The 15,370-nt window shown below is 36.5% G+C and overlaps 1 protein-coding gene across 5 annotated transcripts in view; it reads left to right on the top strand.

The window, feature by feature from the left end:
• CHL1 (cell adhesion molecule L1 like) overlaps positions 1-15,370 on the top strand; it is a 279,616-nt gene that overhangs the window by 183,741 nt on the left and 80,505 nt on the right. For 3 of the 5 annotated variants that reach the window (XM_069084075.1, XM_069084079.1, XM_069084077.1), the window contains 3 exons: positions 8,839-8,961; positions 12,317-12,487; positions 13,666-13,713. In XM_069084075.1, the coding sequence (XP_068940176.1) occupies positions 8,839-8,961; positions 12,317-12,487; positions 13,666-13,713 (342 nt within the window). The remainder of the gene's footprint in view (positions 1-8,838; positions 8,962-12,316; positions 12,488-13,665; positions 13,714-15,370) is intronic. The other 2 variants (XM_069084078.1, XM_069084080.1) reach the window with 1 other exon arrangement.

The following is a 15,370-nucleotide window of genomic DNA, read 5'->3' as shown; positions in this document are numbered from 1 at the left end:
AACATTTGTTTGGTGAGCTATTTCAAATATGCAGCTCAGTTGGACAGGTTAAGGATTTTAAATACGTGAATGTGTTCCTGAAAGAAAGACCTAATCCAGAGACTGTATCATATGATTAAAGTGATTTGGGAAGTTTTTGTAAAATTGAATTTTTCACCAATGCCGTGGGTGGCTTTGAAATTTAGACATCTTAAATAAGCTTAATTAAAATTGAAATGTGGATGCCGGGGCCCTATACTTTCATTATCTCTCTGAATCATTAGATTTTCCCAGTGTTCAATGAAAGAGGTTGAGTAGGAAAAGATTTAAAAAGTATATCAATTAACTCAATAGCAAAATACACCTATCTAGTAAGTTGTGATAAAGTTTGATATGAAGCAATACTATATGTGCTTATTATAAAATACATATTAGCTGCTCCTATATTCCATGGAAATTACTGCTTCAATTTCTCCTTTCTTCTAGTTTTGGGACCTTTTGGGAAAACTGATTTACTAACATTGGTTTTACTACTCCAAATCTTATGGTATAGAAGACTTGTATTCTTTTATAGTAGTTTGTAATAGATATGTGTTCAAACTTGAAATAGGGAACTTTGGAATCATAACAAAATGATACTAGTTGACACATTGTGCTTTTTAAAGATTTTGCTACTCTAAACACTAAGGCAGGAGACTATGAATGTGGAACGCTGCTTACATTTTCAGATTGAAAAGAGGTAAAAATCTCATAGTTATCCCTGAGTTTAAGAGAGATAATACTTTTAGATGAAACATAGTTCTAGATCGATGTGTCATATACAAATAGCTTAAATGTTGATAGGAGCATATCATATATTAAGAATATATTCTAAAGTGAGAAAACACAGTGAAAGTATGTTGGAAAGCATTTATCTGCAGTTCAATGAAGGGAGGGGAAAAGTGATTTTGTTATTATTGTACAGTCTTCATTGTCCAAAAAATGAAATAGATAAAAAGTTTGGGAAATAGATCACAAGGAAGCATGTCATAATGATAGAAATGATTAGGGACTTTAATTATCCAGATATCTTTTGGAGTTCTCTCTCTCATCAGAGAAGCTTATAAATTCTTAACTTTATCCTTCAAAGGGTAGAGAAAGAATTAAATTCTGAACCTAACATGTAAGAACTGGTTTTTTGGTTTTAAATGATTGGCAGGGGTGGAGGGGAACTGATCCGTTTTTCCTACATTTTGCTTAATAAAGGAGAGGAAATCTGAACATGGTCTGACATGAGTCTGTTAGTTCTGAAATAAAACAAGTTCATGAGTGGAGGAAAAAATGTTATATTTATGTGCAGATAAACTTTGTTTAGATTTTTATCAAATACTTGATGAGATATTCTATACTAATTCTTTATATAAAGTGAAGAGATAAGGAGTAGATAGTAATATCATCATTGGAGGACCAAACTCAAAAAGTACTCATTAATGGTCCAAAGATGATCTAGTAGGAGGTCTCCAGGAGAGTACACTAAGGATCTGTGTTTGAATCTGTGAAATGGGACCTTTTCACATTTGGATAAAGCCATACAATCTATATCTATATCTATCTGTGTCTGTATATGTGTGTGTATGTATATATATATATATATATATACACATATATATTGCATGTGTGTGTATGAATGACAAAGTTCAAAAGAATAACTAATGTATTGACTGAATTGGGATCTAAAAATTCTTGATAAGCTAGAGCAGTTCTGTTATTCAAATAGAAGCTGATCCTTGCAGCTGCACATTGACTTAGAAAACCACACAGAAACATTGTCTATGTCATACTGTATTGTTGCTAATTTTGTTAAGCTTTTCCCAAGTACATTTTATTTTGGTTTGGTTGTGCTCGGCACAGAAGGAAGGCGTTGAGTTTTATAAGTATGGTTTAGAGAATTGGATTGACCCTAATAAGAAGAAATTCAACAAAGTTTTAGGCCTTATACTCGGGTTATAAAAATCAATTACACCAATGATTAACAGGGAGTCATATCTAGAGAACAGTTTATCTAAAAATGAAGCAGAGGCTTTGTTGGACTTGGAAGCTGAGTACAAATAAGAGGTACAAGGTAACTGCCAAAAAGGCATACATAATTTTATACTACATCACTTCCCTCATCAGTCCTTACTGAGGATTTTATTCAATTCTTGGTGCCACAGTTTAATAAAAACATGTATAAGTTAGAAAAGGTCCATAGAGGTGTCTTATAAGAATTAAGGGGAAAGCAGTTATTTAGCAAAGAGAAATGAATACTCAGAAGATTAAACTGTTTATCAGGTATTTGAAAAACTATCATATAAAGGTGAGATTAGATTTTTTTTCTATGTGACCTCAGAAGGCAGAAGTAGTAAAACAAAACAAAACAAAAAACAAACAAACAAAAACCCCCCTTCTTAATAATCAGAGCTTCCCTTGGGGCGGCCAGGTGGCTCAGTGAGTAAGAGCACCAGCCCCAGAGTCGGGATGACCTGGGATCAAATCCCAGCTCTGATAACTGGCCTTGTATCCTTGAGCAAGTTACTTAACCCCAATTGCTTAAAAAAAATAATAATCAGAGCTTCTCCAAAGTGAAATGGGCTACCTTAAAAAATGCTGTTTCTTTTCCCTGGAAGTCTTCAAGCAGAACTGAAATACATTTTTGAATATGTCATGTGGGATATTTTTCTGTTATGATGTGGACTACATGGCACTGAGATCCTTTTCAACTGCCAATTTCTGCCATTCTGTGATCTGGCCAATGTGATGGCTTGTTTTTCTTTGTTAAAAGGAAGAATTCTTTTGGTAGTAGTGGATGGGGAGGAGTGGAATGGGGTTTAGGAAGTAACAATTTAAAGAAAATGAAATATATAAAATTTCACAGCATTAATAAAACTTTTTTTCTTGTTAAAATATTAACCTACAACAGTTGGTTATGAATATATTCCTATATCCTTTAGGGGAAAAAATACCAAGTTTCCTCTAAAATGCTGAGTGTCATAAGATAAAAGAGATGTGAATTTAAGTTAATGAGGAAGGATTTTCTTCATGGTCTGTCATGTGACTGAGTATACAAAGCCAACCAAAGCCTGCTGCCTGAACTTGAAAAGGCCTTGCCCTGTACACATGGCATATACTCTGGAAAGAAGAGGCTGAAAGGGTCCTTGAATTGAGACAAAAACATGATTCATTATGCCCAGCTGGTACACTGATTAGGGAAATGTCAGCAAATTCCCTCAACCTCTAGAGAAGGGGAAAAGAACAGGAAAAATAGTGAAAAGGAGGTATCAAGCTTCCCAGGAAGAACTATCCTAATAAACGTATGAGCACTTTAGACTAATAAGAATAATGCCAATCTGTTGTGAACTTTGCCCTTTTTGTTCAGAAGATAGAAATGTAGTTATCCCCTGGATAGATTCCATCAGGAAGGGAGATATATTGAATGAACTTTCACATGCCTTGCTGACCCCAAGAGTTGGAATAGCATTCTATAATCAAGTCTTAATGATTGCTTTCATGTAATATTTATATGTTGGCATTTGGCCTGGGATTCATCTTGGTGATTCTGGTATCAAGCTGCTTATGTATTGTTCATAGTGGTGACTGGCTGGCCAGCATAGCCCCTTTAAGCCCATTCAGTTATGTTAGTGCCTGTCTTCCTGGTAAGGACTGAAGAACCTTATAAAGGTCTGCAAATGCTTTTACTTCAGAGGGTGGGTCCATTTCATAGATTCATTTCAAGCTGGAAAAACCCCAGAGTATGCAGGTCAGTGTTTATCTTTTCTTTTTCTTCATTCATTCAGGGCACTGGGGGATCTTTGTAATGTACTCCTGCCATCCCCAAGAACTTCCTTCTTATTTTTAACCAAACTGATTCTGTCAGCTGAACACTAGATGTATAAAATCAATTACTAAAGTTCATGCTGATCACTTGTTGTGTGGTGTGGGGTGTGGGAGTGAAAGCAAGATGACAGAGTATAAAAGGACTCAGTCAAGCATTTCCCTCCAACTTTCCCTTCCAAACAACTTTGAAATAAAGCCCGAAATCAAAATCTGGAGAGGCAGTCAACAAAGGTGTAAGTGAGACATCCTTCTGGTACAAAACAGCATAGGAGGTCAGAAAGACATAGGTGACATGAGGGAGGAGTCTGACCCAGAGACCCTGTGGATGAAACACCAGTGATGGGACTAGGTGGGGATGACAGAAGCAACTGTGCTTTGGGAGCTCTCAAGCCAGAGACAATAAGAGGACCTGGAAACTTGTTAGAGATTACAAGATACCCCTATAATAGCACTGCATGTTGGACCAGATGCTGTTGGGCAACCCCATTCATTGCCTATATCCAATACTGGGGAAGAGTTCAAAGGCAGAAAGGAGCATGTTCAGTCAACAGAGGGTGGAAACCCTGAAGGACAGTAAAATTTACAGCCCCAGGGGATCCAGGACCCTGAGGAACAGTATTGTTATGGGTTCCAAGGGAAGATAGCACATTCCTGGGTAAGGACAAGTGTGCAGACCAAGTGATCAGTGACCACTCCCCTTGCCAGATCACACCACCTTGGAAAGACCAAAATTTACAAACCTTCAGTGCATAAAGTTTGTAGCTTGAGACAATGTACCTCCCCTCCCCCCACACTGGGAATGGAGCCCAATATTAACATAAAGTTCCAAGTCAAAGAGAAAATTACAGACAGATTTAAAATAAGTGTCTGGGGCAGAATTAATGTTGTTTCAGGTGAACTACAAAAGGCAGGGATAGCAATCATGATCTCAGACAAAGCAAAACAAAAATAGATCTAATTAAAGAGACTAAGCAGGGAACTGCATCTTGCTAAAAGGTGCCACAGACAATGAAGGGACACTACTAAATATATATGTGCTAAATGGCATAACATCCAAATTTTTAAAGGAAAAGTTAAATGAATTCCCAGAGGAAATACACAGTAAAACTGTGCTGCAGGGGACTTCAACTTTTTTTTTTTTTTACATTTAGAGATAGAGAAATCTAACGATAAAAATAAATAAGAAAGAAGGTAAGGAAATGAATTGAATTTTATAAAAGATATGATAGGCCTCTGGAGAAAAACGAATGGGAATAGAAATGGGTCTACCTTATCTCAGCTGTACAAGGCACCTTCACAAAAATGAACCATGTACTAGGAAATCCAATACAGAAAAGCAGAAATATTAAATGCACTCTTCTCAGACCATAAAGTAATAATAAAACATTACATTTAATAAAGGGCCATGGAACCATAGATTAAAAACTAATTGGAAATTAAATAATCTAATCCAAAGGCATGAGGGGGTCACAGTACAAATCATAGGAACAATAAGTACTTTATTATAGAAAATGACAACAAAGAAACATGTCAAAAATTTTGGAAGCAGACAAAGCACTACTTTTAGGAAAAAATTTTATCTGTCAGTGCAAGCATCAATAAAAGAGAGAAAGAGTGAATTTATGAATTGGGTATGCAACTACAAAAAAGTAGGAAAAAACTTAAAAATTCCAAATTAAACATGGAAATGGAAATTTTAAAAATTAGAGGTGAGATTAACATTATTGAAAAGTTTTTTTGTTTTTTTTTTTTTAAGCAATCAGGGTTAAGTAACTTGCTCAAGGTTACAGGGCCAGTCTGGGTGTGGTGCTGAGTGTCCCAGCCCGGGATTTGATCTCCAGGTCATCCCAACACTGGAGCCGGTATGCTTACTCGCTGAGCCACCTGGCAGCCCCTAAGCAATTGGGGTTAAGTAACTTGCTCAAGGTTACAAGGCCAGGTGTTTCTGGGTGGGTGCTAAGTGTCTGAGCCCGGGATTCGATCTCCAGGTCTTCTCAACACTGGAGCCGGTGCTCTTACTTGCTGTGCTACCTGGCTGCCCCTGAAAAGTTTTTAAAAAGCAACAACACAATAGTGGATTAATAAACAAAATTGGGAGCTGGTTTTTATAAGAAAAAAATTACATATTTAAACCATTTATTAATTTGATTAAACATTAGAAAAGATGTGCAGCCAAGATGGAGGAGTAAAGCAGGAACTTGCTTGAGCTCATACCTCAATCATCTCTAAATACCTGTAAAAAATTACTCTAAACAAATTTGAGATCTACAGAGCCTACAAAATGACAGAGTGAAATACATCTTCAGCTGAAGAGAGCCTAGCAAGCTGAAAGGAAGAGTCTATTGCACTGGGCTGCAAGCAGAGCGCAGTCCCACATGGGCCGCACCAGCACAGACCCAACCAGAGCAGATGTCAGGGGTCTGAATCGCTGGCAACTTGGCAGACTTCTCAATCCACAAACTCCCAAGAGAAAGTAAACAGTCATTGTGAAAACCCTGTTGGACTTTGGTGAGAGAAGAGTGTGGTCTGGCCCCTGCACCAGGGGTGGCAGAGGTGGCTGTGGATCACAGCAGCAGCAGTGGCTGCTTCCAAGACTCCAGGCCCACTGATGGTGGGGGATCAAGCAGATGAGAGGACAATTGCAGTGACCTCTGCTGGCACAGAGGCAGGATTCCCTTGCTTTACTCGGATTGCATCTGGGTCATAGTCTTAGGTGGCAGTCCTGGGGTGAGGAGCAGCACTGGTGTGGCAGAGCTTGTGGCCACTCTGGGGTGGGAGCCCTCCTCAAAGTTCTGAGGCAGGAACCTAGAAGTAGCTCTGACAACAACTGCGCAAAATGAAAGAAATTTGGGACACAGCACTCTCCACCCTGGAAGCATAGTTCTACCATGACAAAGAACTCAGAAGTCAAGTAATTGGCTGGGAAAATGAGCAAACAGAGGAAAAGAAATAAGACTACAGAATCTTTCTTTGGTGACAAAGAAGATCAAAACATAGAACCAGAAGAAAACAAAGTAAAAACTCCTGCAAGAAAACCATCCAAGAAAAATATGAATTTGGTGGTAGGTCATGGAGGAGCTCAAAAAGGATTTTGAAAATCAAGTAAGAAAACAAGAGGAAAAATTTGAAAGAGAAATGAGAGTGATGAAGAAAATCATGAAAAATGAGTAAACAGCTTGCTAAAAGGAGACCCAAAAAATACTGAAGAAAATAACACTTAAAAATAGATTAACTCAAATGGCAAAAAAGTTATGGTGGCAAAGAGCTAAAATTTTAGGGGATGCCAATCAATTGGAGAATGTCTGAACAAGTTGTGGTATATGATGGTGATGGAATACTATTGTGCTATAAGAAATAATGAGAAAGACAATTTCAGAAAAACTTAGGAAGATTCATATGAACTGATACAAAGTGAGTAGATAACAACAACAAATTTTTTTTGCTAAGTGATGCATTGGATCAGAGTGACAGTCCTGGAGTCAGGAAGACCCACTACTCAAGTCACTTAATTCTCTCTATTTCCTCATCTCTAAAATGAGTTGGAGAGGGAAATGGTGAATCACTCCAGAATCTTTGACAAGAAAATCCCAAATGGGATCAGGAAGAGTCAGACATGACTGAAAAAACAACTAAACAATGGAAGTGAGAAGAACCAGAACACTGTATGCAATAACAGCAATATTGTATCAATGATCAACTGTGAAAGACTTAGCTACTCTGACCAAGACAATGATCCAAGAGAAATCCAAAGTTCCCATGATAAAAAACAAAAAAGTTAAGCACCTCCAAAGAGAAAATAATGAATGATAAATGCAGATTGAAGCATATTAAAATAAAACTTTATTTTAATTTTTGTTTATGTTTTCTTTTGCAGTATAGGTAATATGAAAATATTTTGCATGACCTCACATGTACAATCAAAATCAAATTGTCTTTCTTTTTTTTTTGCAGGGCATTTGGGCTTACGTGACTTGCCCAGGGTCATGTGGCTAGTTTTTGTGTTAAGTGTCTGAGGCCAGATTTGAACTCAGGTCCTCCTGACTCCAGGGCTGGTGTGCCAGCTAGCCACCCCTTAAATTGTTTTCCTTCTTTAGGAGGTGGAAGGGTGTAACAGGAGGGAGGGAGAACATTTGCCACCTAGCCGCCCCTTAAATTGTTTGCCTTTTTTAGGAGGTGGAAGGGTATAACAGGAGGAAGGGAGAGCATTTGCAACTCAAAAATTTTAAAACGTTTTTTATATATAATTGGAAAATATTTAACGAGATAAATAATTAAAAAATAAAATAAATCACTTATGAACTCTGCTATAGTAGTAATAACAATAATACTAACATTACTCATAGTCTTCTGAATAGATGATAAAACTTACCTTCTGCTACTTGCACAGATGGTTTTAAGCATTATCAGATGTAGCATTTTTATCCCTTTGTTTTGCTTAACTGTTTTTCTTTATTACAAGAGAGGGTTAAATTTGAATTGGGAGGGGTAAAGGGAGGTTACCCAAAAATCATTTTGATATGAAGGAAAAAGACATCAACAAACTTCTTTTAAATAATTAGTAATCATCATTTAGAAATCACTTAAATATATTGCTATTATGTATAGGAGGAGATAGATATGTAGAGATAGAGTTAGAGAGATGATAGGTAGATAGATAGACCAATAGAAAATGGCAGATGGTAGACAGAAAACATTTATTAAAAACCTACTATGTAGCAATCACTGTACTAAATATAAGTAGCATAAATGCAAACAGAAAGAAATAGAACCCCTGCAATGAAGGAACTTCTGTTATGGTGGAGGAAGACAGAACCTATAAAAACTGAAAAGCATGGGGGTTGGTGGTAGGGAATTGTATGTGGAATAGATGGGATGTATGTGGGTGTATACGGAGTCATGGGATGAAACGGGTTGAAGTTGAATTGGCTAGTATGGGTAATTCCTCAAATGGAGGAGGTATGTTACTTATTGATAAAAGGATCTGTGAAAATTTTATATTTTTCTCAGGTATACCTAAATTTCCAAAGGAAAAAATCGAACCTCTTGAAGTAGAAGAAGGGAATTCAATAGTCCTACACTGCAATCCCCCCAAAGGCATCCCTCCACTTCACATATACTGGATGAATATTGGTGAGTAGTGTTTTCTTCTACTGAATAGGTAAGAACCCAATTTTCACAAAGTTGGGTTTTTATATTCGTCTAGATGTATGATTTCATTGCTGTAAGGCATTTACAGAGAGGAACCTCCACCTACCCAAGAGGATCAGCACCTGATCTGCAAATTTTAGTCCTGAAGCATAGCCTGGAGTGTTTTCAGATGAAATGCTTTGCCCAGCCTAGCTTAGAGGTTGTAAGCTAGAGGCAGATTTAACACCAGGTCAGTTTTCTTATGTGGGGGGTTCTTCATCTATTGCCATATTGCCTCTCATGCTAATCTTAGAAAAGTAAGTAACCAAGGTCAGAAATTATGATCATTGGCCTTCAGTGGAAGCACATACATGGAGAGAGAAGGAGAAAGACAGCTAGGCATACTGAAACAAAGACAGATGGAGACAGAGAGAAACAGGCAGGCAGACAGATATTGAGATAGGTACAGAGTAAGAGACAAGAGACACAGACAGAGATAGATTGACAGTCAGAGACAGAGCGAAAGAAAGAGAAATGGTACAGTGGGCCTTGGATCCATGAAGTCCTGCCTCTGCCATTTAATAACTATGTGACCCTGAGCAATTCACTTAAACTTTCAGTGTGCTAGTCCACTCACCTAGATTTTAAATTGCAGAAAAGGTCCCTACAAGCATTAGTAGAGGAAGTCTCCTCATCTGGGAATTCCTAATATACAAATGATAACAAACATAAAATAGAAACAGATCTGTGCTGCAAGGATATTGACTTAGAAAGTCAGCAATTAACATTATCTATCTGTGTATATAAGTGTGTGTATGTGTGCATGTGCATGTGTATACGTGTGTGTGTATATACACACACACACATAGACAATTTATTTCATTAAATTATTCCCATTTACATTTTATTCTGATTCTGGCTTCATCTGGGAGTATTGTGGAAGGTTTGGAAGCTTGTAGATACCAGATTTTATATGACTGCCTTATACCAATGAAATTATAAATCTAGTCCCTATCAAGTTCCCTATATAATACCCATACATAGGTGTTTATAAATGTGTTCCTGTGTATACACACCTATACATGCCCCCACCCATGCAGTGGGTGTTTTGTGTATACATAAACACACACACATACACACATGTATGTGTATATACACAGAGATACCACGTGCACACATATATGTTTATATTATATGATATTTTGTTATATAGCATACACATAGGCAACATGACATAGGCGATGAAGAACTAGCATTGTGATCAGAAGTAGCTGGGTTCAAAACTGTTACAAATACTGCCCATATGACCCTAAGCAATTTCCTTATCCTCTCAATGCTCCAGGCTATCGTACAAGACTATTGAACTATGGAGTCGATTCCAATCTGCGTCTTTAGAATGATATTTCCCTCCCTATGATTCCCCTATCCCAGAGAAATGCAGGGTCTAGCCCAGCTAATATTTGTATAGTGGAGGAGGGGATAAATAGCAAAAGGACCTGGGGTTTCATTGTTATATAGAATTCCAGGATGAGGAAATCCTCTCTATCGATGTGGGTACCACTCTTTTTTTTTTTTTTTTGGTACAATGTACAGTCTTAGGCATTTACCTGGAGTACAGAAAAGGGTATGTGATTTGCCCAGAGTCACATGTTCAGTATATATAAGAAACAGGATTTATTGATCCCGAGGCTTGTTCTCCAATCACAATGTTTCCTTACCCCTCAACTTCAACCCCTATCTTTCAATATATAGATGATAGGTAGAGAGGTAGGGAGATGTTTATTGAATCTTTCCAGTAGAGAGCCTAATCAGTTATCTTGAATCTATTTTGTTTATATGTACATTTCTTCTTTCATGACTTGTTTATAAACTCTGACAGGAAAGTTGTTCTTTTTAATCTTTGTATTTCCAGATATTATTACAATACTTGGCATGTAATCTCTTTTTTTGGAAGGGGGAAGGTAGGGCAATTGGGGTTAAGCGAATTGCCCAAGGTCACATGGCTAGTTTTTGTGTTAAGTGTCCGAGGCCAGATTTGAGCTCAGGTCCTCCTGACTCCAAGGCCAGTGCTCTATTCACTGCACCACTTAGCCACCCTCATGTAATCCTTAATAAATGCTTGTTGAACATTTATTTTTAGTTGGATTGGTAGTTGAGCAGGGATAAACATTGATGGGACATACGCTCATTGGCTTAGCAGTCAATATTGTTAAGGCTAACTATTTATAAAACAATCTGACATAAATGAGAAACATGATATCAGAAATCTGGCCAATTTTTGAGGGGGGGAGAAGGCATTAAATTTATTACCAATTACTTTAGTGATTTTAGTGTCTTTGGGATTATAGATTATTATGGCCCCAGAAACAGATGGTGATAATAAAATCATGGTCTATATTAACAGAGAAATCTACAAAATTGAATTTTAAAAATTTTAATAATTAGATCCATAGTGTACTGAGAAAGGCAGTTTTGCTGAAATCTTCAGCAACAAGAAATATGATAATGTACTATGAATGTATCTTTCACCTAGTGTATGAATCTGTCATGAAAATAAGCTATGCTGAATTTGGTCAATTTCATTCTACCAACTCAACCCAGTTCACTAACTGCATATATATGGAATCTATATCTGAGCCTTTGTTTCTAAACCATAATTATAGAAATAAAATCTATTTACTTAATGCGATGCCAGTGTTCTTCTATCAGGAATGATTGTAAACAAAGATTTCTGCATTTTGTGTCACATCTGATTTCCAAAAATAAAACAAAAAAACACAAATTCAGGAATTGAACTATTGCATTCTTTTCTACATTCTAGATTGTATCTTTAATTTATATTTTTAATAAAACATCAATAATGCCAGGGCTCAACCAATGCTATTTAAGACTAACTGATATTTGCATAAGATTCTAAAAAACCCCAACAAATTCTATTCTTATGATGGCAGGTGGTAGGGATTGGCTAAGTAGGTGTCTGTCATTGTGATGGTTGTGATTAGGCTCTGATAGAGTCTTGATGAGAAGGGGGGGGATTCTTATTTTGCCTCTTCTCCACAAGCCCAATACAACAAATTCAATTTAATCTTGTTCCATTCAACTCAACAATTGTTTATTAAGAATACCGACCAGGCACAGTCTTAGATGCTGGGAATAAAATGATAAAAATGAATCATTCTTGCAGATAGAAAGAGACAACAGAGGAGAGTCTGTAGAAGGAAAGAGGAAGAGGAAAAGAGTGGGGCTGAATGGTGGAGAGACTTTTTCAAAACTAAACATTTTGGTATCAGTGTAGACAAACAGGGTAGGAAGATTAAATATAGACCTTAATCTCTAATTTGGGTATTTTTCTTTACAGATTTGCAGCACATCCCACAGGATGAAAGAGTGTACATGAGCCAGAAGGGAGATCTGTACTTTGCAAATGTGGAAGAAAATGACAGTCGCAGTGATTATTGCTGCTTTGCAGCCTTTCCAAGATTGCGAACTATTGTACAGAAGATGCCAATGAAACTGACAGTGAACAGTTGTAAGTCTCCATAGTTTGCATTTTCATTCTGAATGATGTTTGATGCAAATATATTCCATGTTCCCTAATAACATTTTGTTTGACATAGATGAATATTGGTTGATGTTCCTTTCCATTCTTTGCTCAACTCTGGAGACTTCATCCAGATTAAAGAAGTGTCTGCAGCTGTAGCGTCTGATATTTTTTTCTGCTTTTTGAAGTCAGAAAAAAATTCTTTGAACAACTGTATTTACTTGGATAAATATAGACTGGAGTGTTTTTCAATGGGCAAAGAACAAGCTGAGATTTCAAGGATTTCAAATTTTTTCCTGTGTACTAATAGTAATCTAATCTTGGTCAGAACGTTCACTGTGAGTGAAAATACACATAAGAAAAAGGCAAGAGTTGGAGAAAAATAATAACAGCCCATTTGCCCCCACCCTCCAGAAATACCACCCTTGCTTTAATTGCCTGCTTTTTTGCTAAAGATGCTAATATGAAATCCAGCATTCCCAAAATGTAGCTAATAGAAGGAGGAAAAACAATTACTTGAATGATTCCCAATAGTATGAAATTTGAGTAATAAACATTTTTTTGGTTCTTATTCATTCATTGTTTGAGATGATTAGCATTGTAATTTTATTTTCTTGATATGAAAATCTATTGGAATCTAGAAAATGGATGTTCTGCTATAGATTCACCAAGCTGAATCTGCCTTGCATCAGAAGAAACTCTATATGACACTTGCACAAGAAGTTTGTACTCCCAATGTGGACACCCGCAGCGTTATAATCAGATGCAATATTAATCCTCGAGGGGCAGTGTAGTGTAGAACATTAAAATCTACCCTTGCAACTAAGAAAAAATGCTTCAAGTCCAGCCTCTGGCACATGGTTGGTATGTGACTCTGGGCAAATCATTTAACCTTTTTATGTTAGAGGAAACTCTCTTAAGACTATGAGCTTCAGAGAAGGTACTCACATGTACTGGTAGAGAGAATCCCCTCATTTGAGAGTTCCCTAGACCAATCAAATCACAAGTCAGGGTCTTTAGATATTCTTATTTCATATTCTTTAAATATTCTTTCATCATTTTTAGGGGGAGGGGGAAAATGGCTATTTCATTTTATTTTATGTTATGTTATTGTTATCAATATCAGTTGTTATGTTTGCATTTGGTGTCCATTTTGTTTATTTCAGTAAAGCATGCTAATGATTCGAGTTTACACAGACAGAATGTTACTAAGGGTAAGTTGAACTTAATGTAGTTAGCTATCATTTAATCTTGCTCCCTTTCTTACTGGTTATATTTAGAATTCTCATTTCTAGTTCACTAAATTAATTCTTTTGTGAGCTTCATAAAACTTTATTCCTGATTCTGAAGGAAAAATCCCCAAATGATAATATTAAATGTAGCAATTTTTCCCCAAATGAAATATAAAACATTGATTCCAACAATTTCCCATGTTATGAGTTTTAAAAAGGAGGGTTACAACATATCATTAGCTGACTCTCTAGGAAAAGGTATTGGATCTCACACACAGATATACATACATATGTGTATACATATATATATATATATACACACACACATATATACATACATATAACAGATTTTTGTTCATTAGACAAAAATCAGTGAAAGAATGGTTTTATCTCACTATGAAAATAAGCATTTATTTTCTTACTTAGGGTCTTAAAAATAAAATCAGGACTAATAAAAACCAACATAAGAAAATAGAAATGTAAAGTGTTTTTCACAGGAAAGTGTATTTGTTGGGATATTTTAAGTGTATTTGCTGTAGCCGTCCTATATTCTATTGCTAAGGACAGAGGCAGGTAAAAGCAATGACAGTCAGCAGTGAGGATCAGTACTTCAGAGAAATCTGAGTGGAGCCAATGAAAATTTTGCAGTCCAAACCAAATTTTGTAATCTAGTGGCATTTGTGAGCTCCTTTGAGTGTTATTATTACATCACAAGAGGCACCAAAATGTAGGCGAAGAAGGGGAGTGACTTCATATTATCTGTGGCAGATGCATTTCTCTAGTCAATGAGTATTTATCAAATACTCATTATGTGCATGCATTGTGCTAAGTGCTGCAAATTCAAATACAAGCAGAAAAAAAATAGTACTTGTCCCCAAGGAATACACTTTTAATATGGGAAGACAAAACATAAAACATAACTGAGAAGCAGGGGGTCTGGATGGGTACCTGACAATGGAACATCATAGAGAAAAACTCCAGGTCAGTTAGGAGTACGATCTTGGGAGAAATTAAGATGTAGGTGGCTTGAGTGCCCTCCTTAAAGAAGAGGTTCTGAGAGGAACCAGTCAAGAAAAGGAGAGGCTACCTCTAATGTGTAAAGTACTGGATGGAGGGAGCTCCAAGAGGTGTTTTAGAGAAAGTTCAGATTGAGGAAGGGAGCCTGGAGATGAGGTGTGCTTTAAGGGAAAAGGAAAGGGACAGAGGAACTCTTTTTGGAGCAAAAGTATATAGGAATTATATTTGATAAAAGGGAAAATGGTCAAATAATAGGTTTCATATACATATGTATATGTGTGTGCACGTACATATATAGAAATATATATGCATACACATGCACATATGCATATATCTATATGTGTATATAATCTATATACATACATTTGTGTGTATATATCTCTATATACATATACACATATGTATACACATTTACATGTGTATATATGCATATACACACATGTACATGTGTATAGATCTATATGTATATATCCATATCTATATAAAAATATCAAAACTACAACTTGAAATTCTTATTCATTTGTAAAATCAGAACTAAAGGAAGATTGAACCTTCTTAGTCTCGCACCGTAAGTCTGAAAAGAGGCAGTCTACACAGAAAAGGGAAACTCTGCTTCTCTGTA

Source organism: Petaurus breviceps, unplaced genomic scaffold (assembly GCF_028583685.1).
Source record: "Petaurus breviceps papuanus isolate PSGF00001 unplaced genomic scaffold, PetGlider_PUasm1.0 174, whole genome shotgun sequence".
Taxonomy (NCBI): domain Eukaryota; kingdom Metazoa; phylum Chordata; class Mammalia; order Diprotodontia; family Petauridae; genus Petaurus; species Petaurus breviceps.
The sequence above is the reverse complement of the archived record's forward strand: the minus strand, read 5'-3'. Positions and strand labels throughout refer to the sequence as shown.